The sequence below is a fragment of the Archocentrus centrarchus genome, chromosome 6 (assembly GCF_007364275.1).
Source record: "Archocentrus centrarchus isolate MPI-CPG fArcCen1 chromosome 6, fArcCen1, whole genome shotgun sequence".
NCBI lineage: Eukaryota > Metazoa > Chordata > Actinopteri > Cichliformes > Cichlidae > Archocentrus > Archocentrus centrarchus.
Genome location: NC_044351.1, coordinates 17566801 through 17579885, shown reverse-complemented (window position 1 = coordinate 17579885; position 13085 = coordinate 17566801). Strand labels below are relative to the sequence as shown.

Below are 13085 nucleotides of genomic sequence, written 5' to 3'. Positions count from 1 at the left end.
TGATACTTAGGATGTGACTGTGTAGTTTTTAATTTTTTAACACTGCTTTGAAAGTTTTCTTTCTTTCTTTCTTTCTTTCTTTCTTTCTTTCCACACACAAAGCTTGAATGCCAGTCTCCCCACATTTTATCAAATCAAAAATACATTTTTTAAACTTGCTCGCTCAGGCAGATGGGGAGCTTGTTATTCCCTCAGCCTCCTCCTGTCCGCTTCACTTGGTGGGCAGTTCTCCCGTCTCGGTTTTCACTCTTGATTATAAAGGAGGAGTTTGCTGTATACGCCTTCCACCCCAACTGGCCCGAATAAACTGAGTCCCCTGGCCGTGACTGTGTGATCCCGGGAAGTAGACTCCTCTCACAAATTGATTTGGGCGTAAAGACGAGCTGACAAGACCTGGAAAGATGGCTGTTACGGGCTGTACGAAATGCATTAAATATATGTTATTCTTCTTTAATTTTATTTTCTGGGTGAGTCGACCATATTTATTTTTCTAAAGTTAATTCTGAACTTAATTAATTAACGCAGACTGCCTCTGCTTTAAAAAAAATGTTTATCCTTCTGTTTAATTGATTTAACAACTGCATTTTTACAGATCTGTGAAGCTCAGAGCTGAAATTAATAATAATAAAAAAAGAAAAAGAAAAGATAAATCCTGAGGAAGGGCAGCATCTATCCATACAGACACAGTGCACAAAATCTTGGTTTGGCAGGAGCTAAAAATGTTCTCTCCCTTCATCAACAGTTATTTTCAGCCTGACCGAGCACCGGTACAAAGTGACTGAAAGAGCCGGGAGGTAGAAGCCCTTCAGCCTGGCTGGACTTCCTCAGTCTTCTCACTGGGATTGTACTCCCCCCCAGTCTCTGCCTGTCTCGCATTAACTCTACTTCAGGTTTATCTTTGCATTAACCAGTGCTCGACTTAGCTGTGAACTCCAGACAGAAAAGCTTTGATTTCTGCAGCTGTTTTTTGGTGTGAAAACTGAACAAAATATCCATCACTAACGATGAACGATTTCCTTTTGAAAAGACAGACTGAACCAAGTTTAGGTGGCGGAAAGAGCTCTTTTCCTCAGATTGTTTCTTTGCTCCTAAAGGGCCAGACTGCAGAATGTTAAATTTGAGGCTTAAAAATGTCCAGAATTCGGTCACATCATTTTATTGTACGATCACCCTGTAAATTTAGCTCTTCTCAGCTCTTCTTTTTTCCCTGAAAAGTTCCCTCAATAATAAGGAAAAAGCCAAAGCAGTTAAACAACCTTATGTAGGTACAGCAGTCCTACAGAAGTGGCTTTAAATTTGCCTGTTCAGAGAAGTTTTTTTTTTTTTTTTAAAGACGACCAGAATCCCCACATCCTGAACATGCTACACTTGAGTGTTTCCTTTGTTGGCTTTGCTGCTGCGCCTGTCATTGTCAAAACTCTAAGCCCCTTCTTCCTCATTTTGCTATTTTTCATGCCAAGGATTCAGTTTCCTGTTTTTTAGAGAACAATGGATTGAAACCGTGGCAAAGGAAAAAAAAAAGTGCAGACATAAACATGGGCATGTGAACAATAAGAGGTGCTGCATGCATTTTTAGCTGTTATATGTTACACCTGTCAAGATATTTTTTGCTTCATCACATTAAAGAATTTAGACGAGAGATCGGGGAGCTAAACTTGAATAACAAAATACTTGAGGTGACTTTACCCGTGCAGCCAGGGCATTTCTGAGGTGTCAGGATGGCCTTTCTTCTCTTAAATGACAAGGGTCAGGTCACTGCTGGAGTCACACAGAGAAAACCACATTAAAATTAATAACTACAGGATCATTTTAATATTCATGCTAACCCTTTTATTTCTTGCATTTCAGACACATAGGTGGATCTGATCGTCCTAAAGGATTCATCAAAGTGATCAAAATATGACAGAGAATAATGAAACCTTTTTTCTCTCTGGAACAGCTGGCCGGAGGTGTGATCTTAGGAGTGGCTCTGTGGCTACGCCATGACAGTCAAACCAGCAATCTTCTCATTCTTCAGTTTGAAGATCACCAGGCACCGGGCACCTTCTATATCAGTGAGTATACACCATCCATAAAAAAAAAAAAAAAAGTCACTGCAGTGCTCTGGTTCTCAGAGTGTGTGTGGGCCCTATTAGTGGGGCATGGAGCTGTGAGGTGTGTTAAGGTATGATTAAAAAAAGAAAATGTTGGGCAGGGGGTGGGGCTAGATTTTCTTTCTTTTTTTCAGCTAGTGAAGTGGGACATGCACCCACTCTCACCTCCTTACAGAGCTCATGAAAATCAGTGTTTTCAGATGGCCTTTAAAAACTTTTTACCACAAGTAAATCATTCCTGGACCAGTTTTACAGTGGTCTTAAAACTACAGTGAGATGGTCTCTAGATATCAATTTTGGGAAAGCTGTTAATATTTTTATGCTTCAAAGCTAAATATTCACCAAGTGAAGTGGCCTTATTTTGGCATCCACAGATTCTTACAGTGTAACTCACGCCATAAATGTCAACATCCTCTCACTCAGAGTCTCGGCGTCTTTACAAAATAACTTTCTATTTTAAGACTACTTTACTCTAAATTTGTTGTTCATTTAGCCACATCCTGTAGGGCGTTTAGTCATCATGTGGCATCCCAAAGGAAAATGTAATCCTCAAGGATGAGATCTTGCTCTCTTCTTCTTGGTGTTTCTGTCCTCAGTTTTCATTCTTAACACGATAGAATGAACAGAGTGAGACAATTTAACTCATGTGCTTCATGCTCAGCTGTGAGTGACATCCACAAACACAGGAAATAGTAGGCGTGGCGTGACCTCTCAGAAGACCAGGAAACAGGACCTGCGTAAATCCGCGGCAATCATTTAAAAGCAGCACAGCCAGCAGCTACACCTCAGTTTTTTACTCAGCTGTCCTTCTGTCTCCTATGAGCACGTTCTGCAGGCAGGAGAATTTCTCTGAATCAGTTTATGAAAAAAAGTCCCAGCTGTGAGGTTCTTACAGGCGAGAGGCCAGATGCTTCAGACAGATGTTTAAACATGTGTTGGCTTTGAGAAAGTGGTCTGTGAGCACAACTGAAGCGATCGTGTGCCTCCTGTCTTTCACACTTCAAAGTATCTGATCCTCGGGAAAATTCAGGAGTTTTGCACTAATGAACCGAAGCTCGGTCTCATGTTTTGCATTTTTTAAACCGTATCACTGAATCTTCTGTCTCATGTCATGCCCACTCCATGAACTAAGGTCATAAGTTGTAAGCATGTCTGCTTCACTGCCCTCAGAAGGCTTCAGATTGGTCATAAAACACACAGTACATGATATGATTTAAACATTTCAGCGGTCCATGATCTTGGTTTGTTGTGGTGGTGAACTCTAGTGAGCCCATTAATTTACATTTGGGCTCCTGCTGCTCTCCCATACTTACTCCTCAGTAAGTATACAGAGCGAAGGCGAGCCCATGCTTTTTATAGAGGCGAGACACACTTGTGATTTTAAAGGCAGGGCAGCAAGAAGGGCCCACCCAAGCAAGATCAAGAGACTGTTTCTTCCCCCCCCCCCCCCTTCCCTTAGACATACGCCCTTACATAATTCAAAAAAACCTTGTACATCTGCACATTATCCCTCAAATTAGAGTTTGGAATGGATGTTTTTAGCGTGCTGGCACACCAAAGTGGTATTTATGTAGGACTGAAAATACACATGTTCCTACCTCTTCACCAGAGCTTGAACTTATTGGTGGCAGCTGACAGTAGACTGGTCTGGGTAGTGTTACAACTCATCATACTGTACATTTCTACAAACCATGTTTAGTGATGTTCTCTCCTAAAGGTAGATAAGATTAATCCCCTTCTCATGTGTCTGTATGTAAACAAAAGATTACAGAAAGGACTGAAAATCGGGGGAAACAGCTTACACAGCTACCAAATCTATCAACGTTTCAAAAGCCAATCTTTTTTTTTAGATGAGTCTTTCCTTGTCTTCCCTCACCTATAAAGCTCACAAACAGTTTTTACAGTTAACAGTTAAACAAATTGGATCACGTCACAGGATAATCTCTGAGATTTAAAGCCTCTGGCTGGTGGATTTAATTACAATCTGTCTCCCAGTTCCAGCTTCGTATTCACAAGTCAATCATAAAAGGGAATCCTCAGAAAAAAGGAAATAAGTAAATCACCCCAAAATGTTGAAATGCTCTTTTAAAGTGTTGAAGCAACCATTATTTACACATTGTGAACAATTTCAGTATTGCGTAAGTTTGACTCATCCCTACAGAGGGACAGTGAAAAATTCAGTGCTGTCTTTTCTGCCCTGTTTGTTTCAACGTCCTTGAAAGTGCAGGAGAAAAGCTTAATAAATGGATCTTTTTAAACAGCTAATCATCTTCTCATCGTTTATCCACTGACATACAGTATGACTGGGTTCATCTCCGTTGTCTTGCTCCAACAGCTCCTGACTTTTCCCTTTTTAAATACTGGATGAGAAGTGCAAGTAGGGCTTTTAGCTGACATTTGCCTCTTTTTTCCCTCCTCCCTTCTTCTGGAGATTACACTCAGAGACAAGAAATAAATGAACTTCCCTGGGGGTATAAAAACGCTTGTCTCCCTTAAAGTCTCAATAGCCTTCGAGCTTCAAAAGGTGTTGTCATAGTAATGGAAGGCAGTGGAAATAATGCCTGCTTTGCCGCATTGCCGGGTTACTGGCCCTGGTAGCCGTTTCTCAGCATGACAAAAGAGACAGAAAAGGAGGGGTGGTGAGTTGACACAGAGAGAACGTAGATCTAAGGATGGGAAATAGTTGTGTGCGATAAATGAGCTACAGTGTGAGGTGTTGGAGGCCTGCAGATGCAACAGAGTCAGAGTCACTTACTGTCTGTCCCCTTTTAGACTGCTCTGTCAGGCCACATTACAGGATCAGCGTGCTTTGTTCGCATGCCCGTAAGAATAGAAAACCCAGAAACAGACTGTCCCCAAACCGCTTTATACTAAAAGTACAGCCAGAAGACCTCTTCGCATCCTTTGTAAAAGTAGCAGCACACTGCATACCGTTAGGTTATTCCAGCAGTTCTAACTTAGGAGCTGCCTTCTGACGTTTGGGAAGATCAGCAGTGTAGAATAGAAAGGGCTGTGACACATTTTTGTATTCTGATTTCCCTGTGAATTACATAATTGGAGATATAATTGGTGAAAAGGTTGTGTATCCCACTCCTTTTAACTCCCCACTAACATGGTTCAGGGTAACATCCTTTTGCACGTCACCTTATAATATCAGATCATTTGACCTCTAGGGGTCTCAAACATGTGCATAAATGAAACCATATGAGAGCAACTGCCAGCAACTTACATCTGAAATATGACAGGGTACCCCAACTAACCTTTCAGTAAGGTGTCACAAGTCAAAAACTTTGAGAACTATGGTTTAATATCAGGCAGCATGGCGGTGCGGTTGTAGCATCGTTGCCTCACAGCAAAAAGGTCGTGGGACTGAATCCAGGCTGGGGACATTCTGCATTTTCTTGTCATGTCTGTGTGTGCTCTCCAACTTCCTCCTATAGTCCAAACACATGCCTGTTAGGTTAATCAGCTAATCTAAATTGGCTGTAGGCATGAATGGTTCTCTATGACAGCTGGGATGGGCTCCCTGAATAGGATAAGTGGAAGAAAATGGATGCATGGTTTAATATCTGACAATATCTTCCTTATTATCTGCCTAACATACTTTAACATCCAACAACCTTTTCTGAAATCTAAATCTTAGCTATAGCTGTCAGATAAATGGAAAGAAGAAATAAGTATGAAGTTTATCTTTGAAATGTTGCAGATTTAAACTATAAAATAGCACAAAGTGTCTGCTGGTTAAAAGGATTTATACATTTTTAGCTAGTTGGATGGATATCATGAGATTATTATTAAACGAAGTGCAGCTTTAAGGATTTTATTCATGCTGATAATTTGTTTTCATTATTATCATTATTTTCTGTTTGAGCAGAGTCACCCAGCATGAAGAAAATTGATAACAGTTATTAGGTGGTTGTTTTTTTGTTTAGTTTTTTTGGTGTAACACAAATGTGTTGTCATTTAACAACTGAGGTATAAGTTACACACATGAACATTTTTATTCCAGTGCAAATGCTGAATTTATAAAACACAATAAATTCCTTTAGATTAAAGAATCTAACAGTAAATAAAGCAGTTACATTTGACTCCATGTGAGCCAGCTTAAACATTCAATTTCATATTATCTCAAATAAGTAAAGCCGTTCATGATTATACGAGAATAGATTACAGGATACAATAATGCTGAAGGAGACATTGGTGCATGCTGAGTAATTTAAATTTTCATGTAATGGATGGACTACACAGATAAATACAAAACAGATTTTTGCACCCACACAGTGCATTTTCCTTTAAGCTGCAGAAAACACAACCCAGCCCTCTGCTGTAACTGGAGCTTCATTACCATCCATTGACTTTTTGCTAGTGTGGAGTACCTCCATTACAGTCTGTTGTAATCTTCTATTTACAGAAAAAATAAACATTTACAAAAAGTGTAAACAGAAGTGTGCACATTTAGAAAAAAAGCACTAATTGAAGGCTCAATTGAAGGCTGTGTAAAAGTTTTGGACTTTTTATGTCATTTTAATTGCACAGAAATGTGTGTGTACATATGTGTGTCGGTGTCATTGTCTGTGTATTCAAACTATCCCTCTGTTTCCTGGGGAAGGATAATGCTCCAGGTCAGAGGTCAGTGCAGAGAAGGTTTGTTGGGGGTTGAGGGCGTCTCAAGGGAATTTCCGCCCCTGACAGATGCACAAAGTCAGCCCTGACTCACTCAGTCAGGGTCTAGAGGCTGTTTACCTTCAGGATGTTAACAGTGTCATCCTACAGAGAACTCAGCAGCAACATCAGGAAGTCCATTCCCAAACAATGAGTGGTGGACTAGAGAGCAGTGGGAACTTACAAGTTTAACTTTGCTGCCCCCTAGTGGGGTTGAGGACCCACTGTCGCTGTGATGAACCACATGCCTTTAAGCCGTTGATGGACAGTTTCTTACTCTGTGTTTACAGGTGTGTACATACTGATAGCTGTGGGAGCTGTTATGATGCTTGTGGGCTTCCTTGGATGTTATGGTGCCATTCAGGAATCGCAGTGCCTGCTGGGCACAGTGAGTATAACACTTTATCCAGAAGTAACACCTTTTCCAAATAAAGTTTTTCACTTTGAATCTTTAGGAGTCATTGAAGTTAAAATAAATATATCATTTTTTTTTGTAGTTCTTCTTCTTTTTGGTGATCCTGTTTGCCTGTGAAGTGGCTGCAGCAATCTGGGGTTTCATGAACAGGGACACTGTATGTATGATATGCACGCAAGCGCGCACGCACACACACACACACACACACACACACACACACACACACACACACACACACACACACACACACACACACACGCGGCTTGTTTGATGTTTGCATTGATGTTCCCTTTCTGCTCCTGCAGTGAATCTTCTCTGTTTGTTGTTGTGTCTTTTAAACAACCCCCCCCCCCCCCCCCCCCTCCCCTGTCTTGATTATTCACAGATCTCCAAAGAGCTGATCAATTTCTACGACTCTGCATACATCAAGGCTGTGGATGTGTCTGGATCTCCCAGTAAGGACAGTGCCATTAAGGTGTTGGAAGTTTTCCACAAAACGGTAAGAAATGATGGAAAATCTTCGCTTTACTTGGCCCTGCTGTCTTGTTATGAAATGATAAGATACAGAAATATTGCTCACCTCATGTTCCTGCATTTGGTTTCTTGTTTAGCTCGACTGCTGTGGTAAAGGAGATGACACGCTTCTCTTTAAACAAGTGGCAGGCACCTTGTGCCCTACAAAGTCTGAAGAAGATTTGCGGTTGAGACCTCAGGTATACACAAATCCTACATAACAACAACAACAACACTACCACTACGACTAATAATAATAATAATGATAATAATAATAAAAATAATAAAACAACCACAAAAAAAAAGATTAGGCCCAGTTTTGGCAACAGCCCATGATATATAAATATTTTTGTTGGCTTTGTCTCACAGCCTGACTGATTGTAAAGCTGAGTGACAAATTAATGAAAAACAAAATCATCATAAAGTGTTTTTAAAGAACAGGGCTGATATACGCCACAAGCTGTGGCCCCAAATCTGACATGCTCAAAGCCACAGCAGATGATTCACATGCATATACACATCATTCAGTGATTCCTTCTTCATGGGGATGGGGCCACTGGCATCCTGGAAAGACCACTTTCATTAGGATTTGTATGAACTAGCAGGGACGTCCCTCCAATGGACAACTGAACTGAAGTTATTTCCTGTAATTTGTTACCCGTCTAAAAGCATTTAAGTGTCTGTAATTTAGACAGAAAATGTTTAGTGACATGTTTAGAAACTTGGAAAAATATACATTTCAGATATTATGAAGTTGCAGTTTTGGTTTGGTTTCATCACTTGCAGCATTTAAACATATTAAGCAAATACAAACTATATATATACACACACACACACACACACACACACACACGCACACACACACACACACACACACACACACACACACACACACACACACACACACACACACACACACACACACACAAACTGTCCCTTTAAAAAGAACCTGGGGGCTCCAGACTTCAAACAGCATCGTTGGAGTCTGCTGAAGCATTCATATCTAGATGGATGCAGAATAAAGATGCCTGACTGACGCCAGAAGGAGGCGTGTGGGTAGCAAGCGCCGATGATTTTCTTCAAGTGAAAGTTAATCTAATGTTTCTGCTAAATGTCAGTGCTGAATCAAACAGTGACAAGTGTGACTGGACACAATAAGGAAGTATGAAATGTAAGAAAGTAAGAATAAACTTGTCGCCAATTTTGATAAGTAGTAGTGTCACTTGGGTTTTAGATTGCATGTTTGTGCTATATAAGGAAGGCTTTAGGGGCACAGGTGTGTAGCTGGTTCTGAGGGTTATGCCCTTTTCTAATCATTTTTGCACTGTTTTTGAAGCTTACATTTTAATCTCATCATCATGCAGTCAAGTTTTGTAGCTGTTTTTAAGTTTTAAATGATAAATAAAGTGTTGAAAGTATCAGACATCGCAGACCCCGGTCTTTTCACCGCAACGCGTTGGAAATGGCTTCAGATTCCCTCAAGTGGCCTTTTGGTGGTTGAATTGGCACTACTACTACTACTTATAAAGTAAGAAATTGCCAATAGCTTCATTTTTCAGCATGACCATGATCCCAAACACACTGCCAATGCAATAAAAGCATACCAGCATAGAAAAACACAGTGAAATATCTTTTTTTTTAGGATAACATGATCATGCCATGACAATAAAGGCATTTTCGGAGTGCCTTGGAGTGCACAAAATGTCCTCACCTGGTTTTGACTGCAGACTCAGCTCTCAGTTTTTAGCGATCCAGTCAAGAGCAGAAAGTTCTCATTCATCACAGCGACATGTTCAGCATCCATATGTTGCCTCTCTCTCCCTGTCAGAGCTGTCATTCCAAACTGATCGAGCTGTTCTCTGAGAAGCTCTACCTCATTGGTCTGGCTGCCTTGGTCGTTGCTGTCATCATGGTGAGTATTAGAAGGGAAATGCAGACACACTGCCAGCATTTATATAAATGGCTGCTTTTATCAACTGTGATAACATTACAGGTATTGGAAAACAGACTTATTGAATGAATCTGTTCTTTCCTCTTTCACATTCAGATCTTTGAGATGATCTTCACCATGGTGCTCTGTTGTGGGATCCGTAACAGCCCTGGAGTATACTAGCAGTCCAACAGACAGCAGCAGCAGCCACAATGTCCTCTACTGGAATTATTTTATTGTGTTTCTATGCAGTGGCTCTGCTTCTTCATGATTATACAGAGATGGATATTTCTGAAATTATTTTAGTTTTTAGAAAATAAAGGCTATTTTTAAGATCAATCTTTACTAATTTTAGACAGTATTGTAGCTTCTAGCAGTGTGATTTTCCTTATTTATCATACAAAACTTCTTCTCATGGCTCTTTTATACATACAGTTTGTTGTGAAATATTTCTCTGTCAGTCATTAATTCTCTTTTTATGGATGTATAAATTGTACATATGCTTCTCATATATTAATAACATAGGAGTCAGTGTATTCCCTGATTGATTGGCGCATCTTGCTTCAGTGTGATAGTAATTTAAGTTGCAGGGTTTCAGTAGTCAAAGGAAATATTCTGTTTTGATCTAATAACAAAAATAATCATTGAGTATGTTTTCAGTCCTCTGTGTGTTTCTTTTTTATTGCATTTTCATGCTATCTTACCTGAACTTGTTGAACACCCTTCCTTAAAAAAAGGGCAAAACTTTGATGCCTTCTCTCATAACCTGTTAAAAAAAAAAATTGAATAAATTATGCCACCTCTCTTGTACCATTGATTCTTCTTCGACTTCTTTTGACTGCTCCCTTTAGGTGTTGCCACGGAGGATTAACCATCTGATTCACATATTTGATTTAGCAAAGATTTTAGGCTGGATGTCCTACCTGACACAACCCTCCCCATTTTTCCAGGCTTGGGTCAGCACTGGGAGTACACTGGCTTTAGATTCCCACGGGAATCTATAGATCACAAGGAATGGTGCAAGAAAGCCATCCTGCACCATTCCTTGTGATCTATAGGTTGAACCTTATTCTTATCATAACATGTCTGAGGGATTTTCTCACATTACTTCACATTAGTTAAATTAAACCAATGTAACACATCTATAAAAGAGCAGATTATTATTACATATTAACCATGTAATAAGCTGATCTCAGTGATAGCCCACATGAGCTGATGGCAGGGCCGGCCGATAGCCTTCTCTGCATACCATTTGGCAAACCGCAAAGGATGCAGTATTCAAGTCACTTTAGCCTCTGCAAGCCACTTGGCAACCCAGCTCCCCCTTCTACTGCGTCTGCATCCTTGTTGTGTCTGTTGCTGTTAATGATGCTGCTGCTCTCCCTGCCTGAGCCTTCAGTTATACTTGATGAAGAATGAAGGGGGTCCCAGAGCAGAGCCATACTTCTACATATAAATCACATCAGATCAAAAAAACCATCTTCTTTTGACTAAAGTTGTCCTGACTAAAATCAAGTTCTTTTTAATATATCAGTTCTTATTTTCTACCAGGAACCCAGTAAATTCTCCTTATGGCTCCAATATCGAGGACTACTCTACTGCAACAATTATCCAAGAAAATATGAAATTATCCAAGGAAATATGAAACTCTCAGTTTTAAAAAAAAATTTCCTTCTTGGATCCAACTCTTCTCCTCTCTGTTAAACCATCTCATTCTACGAGCTTCTTCTTGATGGCTGCACACAGGGCTGCAGTTATTGATGGGTGTCACCACAGAGGGGCACTGTGATATGAGCTTCTTGCTTACTCAGCACAATCTTTCCCCTGCAGCACAGTCAATTCAGTTACAAAGTGAACTGACTTGTATTTCTGGCCCTTTGGCAGACACACCCAGTGCACATGTTTGCTCTGCCTGCTTTTTTCATCAGAGGACGCAGTGGTTGTGCCGATGTCACATGTGTTGAATTTTAAATTGCTGTTTGAAAGGTCAACCTCTGAAATCTCTGTTATTCTTTCTTTTATCATATCACTGTGCGTTACTATATACAGTGTCTGCCGGCACACTTGGTCTGACTTTGATATGTTTGTGGTTTGAACTTTGCCCCTTGGGTCTAGTTGAGAGAAAAACTTCAAGTCACAACATGCAATAGTATTGAGACAGCAGCGTGCTACACTCGGAGCGTTGGCAACAATTTGTGGAAGCCGTGTTTCCCGTTCAATGGGAACAACGATACTGTGATCTAAGCGCCGACTGGAAGGTTGACTGTGAATCTTATCAACAACATCTGCGTCTGATCTCATTAATGATCTTGTGGCTGATTGGGAGCAAATGCCAGGAGAAAGCTTTCAAATTTTCAGGGAAAGCCAGAGGAGTGGAGGCTGTGACCGTAGTACCCATGGGTTTGTTCTGGGGTGTTCACTTACCACACATGGGTGTAATCAGCACTCATTAATCACATTTGGGCTGGATGTTTGATTCAGCACTGACATTTAGCAGAAACATTAGATTAACTTTCACCTGAAGAAAATCATCGGCACTTGCTACCCACACGCCTCCTTCTGGCGTCAGTCAGGCGTCTCTATTCTGCATCCATCTAGATATGAATGCTTCAGCAGACTCCAACGATGCTGTTTGAAGTCTGGAGCCCCCAGGTTCTCTTTAAAGGGACAGTTTGTGTGTGTGTGTGTGTGCGTGTGTGTGTGTGCGTGTGTGTGTGTGTGTGTGTGTGTGTGTGTGTGTGTGTGTGTGTGTGTGTGTGTGTATAAGGACGTTACATTCTCAAACCTAATTCATGTACTTTTTGAAAGATCGTATTTTGTAGTCATCTGACCACTTATGGAGATCTCACCTGTAGAGATGTTCTCCTTTTCTTGGAACTAAACAGCATTTAGCTTGTGTTGCTAAATCTGTAATAAAACAGCTCATCCGGGAAAGGGAAGCTGATGCTGTTTTTTTGTTGTTTTTGTTGTTTTTTTCCCCCCCAAATATATATTTGGCACTTTGTGCACCACAAGGCAAGTTCTCTCTGGTTACCTTAAATTCAAGATAAGCCAAAGATTTCTACAGATGATATCTCTGAAACTGGGTGGCTCCAACCAAAGCAATGTAGATGGATAAAGAAGAGTGCAGGGCAGGGAAAAATGTACAGATCTGTTTTGTGGATGAACTGACACTTTAACAGCTCAAATATATCCGATTTAGACTTCATGACTTTTTTTAAATGTAAAGACATTACATTACAAAGCTGGGATCTGACTGACCTAAAACAAAACTAAAATCAAAATAGAGGGACTCCTCTTCTTCTTCCTCCTCCAACCTTTAGGGGTTGCCACAGTGGATCACACCAAGCCTCTGCATGTCCTCCTTCACTACATCCATGAAACCTTCTCTGTTTTTATCCACCTCCTGTTTTCTTTTTTGTTTTTTTTTGGTCAGTGCCACCATCTCCAAACTGTACATCATAGCATTGCA

The 13085-nt window shown here is 40.5% G+C and overlaps 1 protein-coding gene across 1 annotated transcript; it reads left to right on the top strand.

The window, feature by feature from the left end:
• Positions 1 to 278: 278 nt before the first annotated feature.
• On the top strand, positions 279 to 10423 carry LOC115781499 (CD81 antigen-like). The gene is made up of 8 exons (XM_030731172.1): positions 279 to 467; positions 1940 to 2054; positions 7046 to 7143; positions 7253 to 7327; positions 7556 to 7669; positions 7782 to 7883; positions 9512 to 9595; positions 9731 to 10423. The coding sequence occupies exons 1-8, from the start codon at positions 402 to 404 to the stop codon at positions 9794 to 9796; spliced, it is 720 nt and encodes a 239-aa protein (XP_030587032.1). The 5' UTR covers positions 279 to 401; the 3' UTR covers positions 9797 to 10423.
• Positions 10424 to 13085: the final 2662 nt, after the last annotated feature.

Bases quoted from the DNA above. Each gene is read 5' to 3' on its own strand.
- LOC115781499 (XM_030731172.1), top strand. From the start codon at position 402: ATGGCTGTTACGGGCTGTACGAAATGCATTAAATATATGTTATTCTTC. The intron at 7,144-7,252 runs GTGAGTATAACA...TTTTTTTTGTAG, and splicing joins CGCAGTGCCTGCTGGGCACA to TTCTTCTTCTTTTTGGTGAT. The intron at 9,596-9,730 runs GTGAGTATTAGA...TTTCACATTCAG, and splicing joins TGGTCGTTGCTGTCATCATG to ATCTTTGAGATGATCTTCAC.